Here is a 6,553-nt window from a genome sequence, read left to right as displayed (position 1 = left end):
TTCCACCATTTGAACTGGTAGCTCATTCCACATTTTCACAACCCTCTGAGTGAAGAGGGTTTCCCTCTTGTTCTCCTTAAATATTTCACTTTTCACCCTCAACTTATAACCTACAGTTGTACTCCCACCCAACCTCAGGGAAAAAAAAGCATCCTATCTATACCCCTCATAATTTTGTATACCTCTATCAAATCTCCCCTCATTCTTCTACATTCCAGGGAATAAAGTTGTAATCTATTCAGTCTTATAACTCAGGTCCACCAGTCCTAGCAACATCCTTGTAACTTTTCTCTGTATTCTTTCAGTCTTATTTACATCTGTCCTATAGGTGACCAAAACTACACACAATACTTAATCAGGCCTCAACAATGTCTTAAACAACTTCAACATAACATCCCATCTCCTGTACTCAATATGTTGACCTACAAAGGCCAATGTGCTCAAAAACTTTCTTTACCATCCTGTCCGTCTGTGACTCCACATTCAATGAATTATGGACCTGTATCTCTCCCAAAGTGCAACACCTTACACTTGTCTGGGTTAAATATCATCTACCATTTTTCAGCCCATTCTTCCAGCTGTCCAGATCTCGCTGTACACTTTGATAGTCTTGATGTTGAGGATTTGATTGAGGAGCTTCTCTCTCTCTCTCTCTCCCCTCCCTCCACCCCTACCTTTCCCTCTCTCTCACCCTCGACTTCTTTACTTCTCTCTTTCTACCCCTCTCTCTTTACCTCTCTCTCTCTCTCTCTCTCTCACACACGCACATGCACACACTCACTCACTCACTCATTTCCTGGTCACACAGCTCCACTGTGGTTGCTGCCCAGTAAGCGGGCTGTCCGAGTGAGGCCACTGACCTTTGAAGTACTCTGTAATGATGGTTACAGTGAAGCTACCCAGTTACACCATTGTCTACGTATTCCAACTTCATAGTGATAAGGAGCAGCCTGTAAAGTAGCCAGATTCAAGTGGTGTGACTCCTGCTACAGAAAAGCTAAAGCTTCTTGAATAATATAGAAGCAGCCATGCCACAATTAAGAGCAATAATTGCTGAAAAATTACACATACATATAAAAATACAACCAAGCATAGGAGATTAAATCTACAAGAAAAATACAAGGAAATTAACAATTCTACAACCTAACCCAACATCACTTGACCTTATGATTTAGGCACCAAGATACAATAGTCCTTGAATTATTAGGGATCTATGCACTGAGACTATGCAGGATCGTTCTATATACATTTGATATGCTGTATTTCCCCAATGTGAATTTAAAAGGCTATTCATACCAGGTCCAATATATATGACCTTCTGATCTCCTTAGTTTTAATTGGATTTCTCTGTTCAGGTGGGTGCTCGTATTCCATAATCCCAACTAAGAGATTAAGTTTGAAGAGGAATAAGTCAGAAGAGCAAGGAGGAAAGCTCTGAGAGGTGTACTTTGCCTCTGCAGGAGTGTGGCTGGACAGCAGGCTGCCAACTTGCAAGACTTTGGAGGCGCAGCGCAGAAGCTGGTAGACCACCCAACCTCTCATCACGAACGAGCTTCCTTTCTCTTCATCTGAAGGGTTCCCCTTTTCTTTTGCGCTGGAACCAACAGAAGATTCAGAGATGGGTAGTGGAGCGAGTGCAGAGGACAAGGAGCTAGCCAAGAGGTCAAAAGAACTGGAAAAGAAACTCCAGGAAGATGCAGAGAAGGAAGCCAGAACAGTGAAATTGCTGCTTCTAGGTAATTCAGACATCTGAGAAAAGTGGAAAGCATTTGTATCAATAGAAGTGAATTTATAATTTATGTAAATTTTAGTTTGATTAAACAAAGCTACGCTAGTTTACTAATCTTTATTTAAATGAATTTCAGTTTAAACCCAAGCAACTCACACAAAATGCTGGAGGAACTCAGCAGATCAGGCAGCATCAATGGAAAAGAGTAAACAGTCAACGGTTCTGGCTGAGACCCTTCTTCAGGACTCATTAGTGTCCTGGCTTGAACCGTTAACTGTTTACTCTTTTCCATGGATGCTGCCTGGTTTGCTGAGCTCCTCCAGCATTTTGTGTGAGTTGCTTCGATTTCCAGCAACTGCAGATTTTCTCGTTTGTTTTTTTTCAGTTTAAACCCTATGGGGTTAACTCCTGAAACAAATCTTTAAAGAAGGTAGAATGAGGGAGGAAATTAAATCAAGAAATTGTTGTTTATGTAGTGAGCTAAGCTATCCAATGTAGAAAAGACACCAAGAAACACACAATTATTACACCGAACTATTCAGGACACATGACAATGTGTTGAAATAAATGGATTAAGAAGAAAACTTGGAGTATTTGAAAACAAGAACATGCTTTCATCTAATGCCTGTCACATTAAAAGGTTTTATGAGAAATTATGTGACCTTAAAGTGTCATCACCATTCTAATTTTGGAAGCCTAGTACCCGATTGCTACATATGGTCACATGCTCTATAGCGGTGACTCTGAATTATAAATGTTGACTCATTGTTAAAGCAGTAACATCTGCTTGAAAGGGTAGATCAGGACTTGGCTTTAAATTTCACCAAAAAGTCTAAAGAAAGACCAAAAAATCTCTCAAGGCAGACAATTTAATGGTGTGCTCAAAACAATAGTTCGAAGTTTTAAAATACCTTCAGGATTTGGGGCTGGGATAAAAAGAGACAGAGCAAGAGGTTGCATTAAATCCTAACAAAACACTGTTTCAGTTGAGACTGAAGCAGCAGATCTAGTTCAGGTGTCTGCCGGAAGAGATGAAGCCCTTAGAGTCTGCAATAAAAGGCTAGTAAAATGGAGTTGGGAGAAGACAAATTTCAGAGTTGTATACTGCATACGTAATCTATGAATCTTTGAACCTTTTAAGGGATGGATCCGAGGAGCTAGAGTTGCTAGCCTTAGAAAAGAGAAGATTCCAAGATATAATAAACCCAAGAGATTCTGCAGTTGCTGGAAAGTCAGATCAACACACACAAAATATCAGAACGCAGCAGATCAGGCTGCATCTATGAAGAGGAATAAACAGTCAAAGCTTCAGGCCAAGACCCTTCATCAGGACTGGAAAGGAAAGGGGAAGAAGCCAGAATAATACGGTGGGAGGAGGGAATGGTTTTAAGCCTGCAGTGTTAAGTGAAACTAGCTGAGGGGGAAGTGGGTGTGTGGTCTCACCTGTCACCTATATATTAAAGCTGATTGACAAGTAAATAGGGGTGTCGAGAGGAAATACACAGGGAATGTTTCAAAATGAAATTAGGGGAGAGAGAGGGGGGGTAGAGAGAAGGAGGGGAGAGAGAGATGGAGGGGAGAGAGAGAAAGAGGGGAGAGAGAGAGGGGGAAGGGAGAGAGAGGGGAGGGGAGAGAGAGGGGAGGGGGAGAGAGAGAGGGAAGGGAGAGAGAGAGGGGAGGGGAGAGAGAGGGGAGGGGGAGAGAGAGGGGAGGGGGAGAGAGAGAGAGGGAGGGGAGAGAGAGAGAGGGAGGGGAGAGAGAGAGAGGGAGAGAGAGAGAGAGGGAGAGAGAGAGAGAGGGAGAGAGGGGGAGAGAGGGGGAGAGAGAGAGAGAGAGAGAGAGAGAGAGAGAGAGAGAGAGAGATTGATTGATTGATTGATTTACAGGGCCCCAGGTGAAAATCAGTAAGTGAGACTCCATGGATTGTTCTTGCAAAGAACTATTAGACAAATGACTTTCTAAGTGAGACTCTAAACCACAATCTATTGATTCAGAAGCCAGTTTGCTGAGGCCTACTGAGGCTTTTGCATTTGCACTGAACCACTTTGTGGTCATGCTTCCTCTGTGGTTTCTCGGAGTCCTTTGATCAGCCAATATGTAAATATTTCATTAACTAATTGCTGCAACTCCCTCAATTTATTTGAATGAACTAAACTCAGCGAATCAGGAACAACATTTTCCCCTCTGTCATCCGATTTCTAAATGGACATTGAACCCATGAACGCTACAAAGTTTTTATTTTTAACTTCTGTTTTTGCGCAACTTATTTAGTTTAATTTATATGCTTCCTGTAATTCACAGCTTTTTCTCCTATATTATCATGAATTGCATTGTATTGCCACAAAGTTAACTAATTTCACGACAAACGCTGGTGATATAAGAACTGATTCAGATTCTACCTGGACTTCAATCTATTTATAGAGTATATTTAAACTGTTTAGCAGGTCTGTTTAGTGAAGGTCATAATCTAATATCTTTTCACTGCCTCTTGTCTTGTTACATCCAAGGCTGTTTGATTTATTGTGACAGTCTTTGTCCTGCAAGTCCCAAGACCAATAACCCTTGTCTTGTGGTTCTTTTACCAATGAGATCTGTACTTTAACCACATCCTCTCGAGTACTAACTGTTGTTCAAGTTGCTAAGTGCATTGGAGGAAGAATCACACTCTCCATGGAGAGATAAAACAGACCCTCAATATTAGTGATGTAAGGTTATGTGGGCATCACTTGCAAGAGCAGCAATTACTTTTAATTTCTAATTCTAACCATCAGTTACACTCAGTGACCAATTTATTAGATACAGTTAACTGTCTGCTTGTGATTGCAAATATCTAATCAGCCAATCGTGTGGCAGCAACTGGATGCATGATATGGTCAAAAGGTTCAATGTTGTTCAGACCAAACATCAGAATGGATAAGAAATGCGATCTAAGTGAAATTTACCATGGAATGATCATTATTGACTGATGGGTTGGTTTGAGTATCTCAGAACTTGCTGTTCTCCTGGGCGTTCCATGCACAGCTCTCTAAAGTTTACAGAGAATGGCATGAAAATGAAAGAAAAATCCAGTGAATGGCATTTCTGTGGAAGGAAATGTTTTGTTAATGAGAGAGGGCGGAGAAAGTTGGTCAGACTGGTGCAAGCTGACAGGAAGACAACAGTAATTCCAATAACCACATATTACAACAGTTGTGTGCAGAAGAGCATCTCTGAATGCTCAACATATTGAACCTTGAAGAGGCTGGGCTACAGCAGCAGAAAATTCACTCAGTGGCCGCTTTAGTAGATAAAGGAGGTACCTAAAAATGGGCCACTGGGTGTACTATAAACACTGTAGTGCATGGGATGAAGGTGCACCCATTCCATGAATTCGGGCTCAGTAACAAATAAGGAAGGGTTGGTGGTATGTTTGCATCACACGCAAAATGTTGGAGGGAATCAGCTGGGCGTGCAGCATCTAGGGAGAAGAATAAACAGTCAATATTTTGGGCCATCTCTATCAGGACTGGAAAGGAAGGAGAAAGGAACCATAATCAAAAGCTGGGGGTGGAATCAGAAGCTGGCAGATGATAGGCAAAGAGGGGGAAGGTGGAAGAGTGGGAATGAAGTGAGGAGCTGGGAGGTGATAGGTGGAAAAGGTAAAGGGCTGAAGAAGAAGGAATCTGATAGGAGAATGGACATGGGAGAAACAGAAGGAGGAGGGGCACCAGAGTAAGTGATAGGCAGGTGAGGAAAAGAACAGGGGTAAGAAGAGAGCTAGAATTAGGAATGGAAAAGGAGAGAAGGGGAGGGGGAAGACATTACTGGAAGTTAAAGAAATTTATTCTCATGCTTGGAAATCAGGATTTTGTGTGAGTTGAAGGGGTACCGCAAGAGGTTGTACTCTCTTGTGCCCACTAGTCTTGTCTTTCTTTAATGTGACTCTGAGGCTCTGAGATGGAGCTTTGGCAAATTACTGCAAGGCTTTGATCACCATTTAATTACACTGAACATCAGGTTTTTCAGTAGTCTGTTCGGATCTCACGCTAAGAATTCAATCACCAAGACTCATTGCACTCTAGACCAGGAGCTTCCATGGGAGCCTCCTGCTTGGCTTGTTAAACTTGCTGGAATATTAATTTTTTGGGAAGTACAACCACTGAGTTTTGGACTGAGGCACAGTTGTCCAAAGTGTGGGTTGGGGAAGGTAAATGAGATTCAAGTAGATTATTGGAACAATTGAAGGAACACACAGACACACTCCCTGTGGATGTGCAGACAGTCCCCATGTTTCATAAGGGATCTATTGCTGAGAAGTTCCCATTTGCCAGTTTCTCTGCAAATCAGAAACATTCACTTTCTATAGTTACCCATATCCTAACACACTGAATACACACACTATAACTATTTAACTTCACTGAATAGTTACCTTAACACCACCCAAATTAAACTAATGAAATATGTTGTTCTCAGTCATTATCGAACACCACAAAGTATTTTATTATTATGACTATCTTGCAAATAGGGTGGAGGGGTGGAGATACTTCTTTACCAAAGGAGTTCTAAAGCACCCTTCCCTCCACAGCCTACAGGTCATTCTTTGGTAGGAATTAACATCTGCTTAGCCCCATAATCAGGATCATGCGAAGCCGTGGGAACAGGGGGTGGATTGTCGTATGAGCAGTTGAAACATTTCACAAGTCCTGGTTATGCAACCACTGACAGGCAATCTCTGAAGAGTATTGATAATGGCTAGGGTCACCCATCTTGTAATGACACTGCCCAGAAGAAGACAATGGCAAACAACTTCTCTAGGAAAATTTGCCGAGAACAATAATAGTCATG

General features: G+C 41.8%; 1 protein-coding gene across 1 annotated transcript in view; it reads left to right on the top strand.

Annotated features, from left to right (window-relative positions):
- The first annotated feature begins 1,618 nt into the window (after window positions 1–1,618).
- LOC132381043 (guanine nucleotide-binding protein G(t) subunit alpha-2) overlaps window positions 1,619–6,553 on the top strand; it is a 62,442-nt gene continuing 57,507 nt past the window's right edge. The window contains exon 1 of the mRNA XM_059950157.1: window positions 1,619–1,736. Coding sequence (XP_059806140.1) covers window positions 1,619–1,736 — 118 coding nt within the window. The remainder of the gene's footprint in view (window positions 1,737–6,553) is intronic.

The sequence above is a fragment of the Hypanus sabinus genome, chromosome 25, assembly GCF_030144855.1.
Source record: "Hypanus sabinus isolate sHypSab1 chromosome 25, sHypSab1.hap1, whole genome shotgun sequence".
Taxonomy (NCBI): Eukaryota; Metazoa; Chordata; class Chondrichthyes; order Myliobatiformes; family Dasyatidae; genus Hypanus; species Hypanus sabinus.
This window is presented reverse-complemented; position numbering and strand designations above follow the sequence as displayed.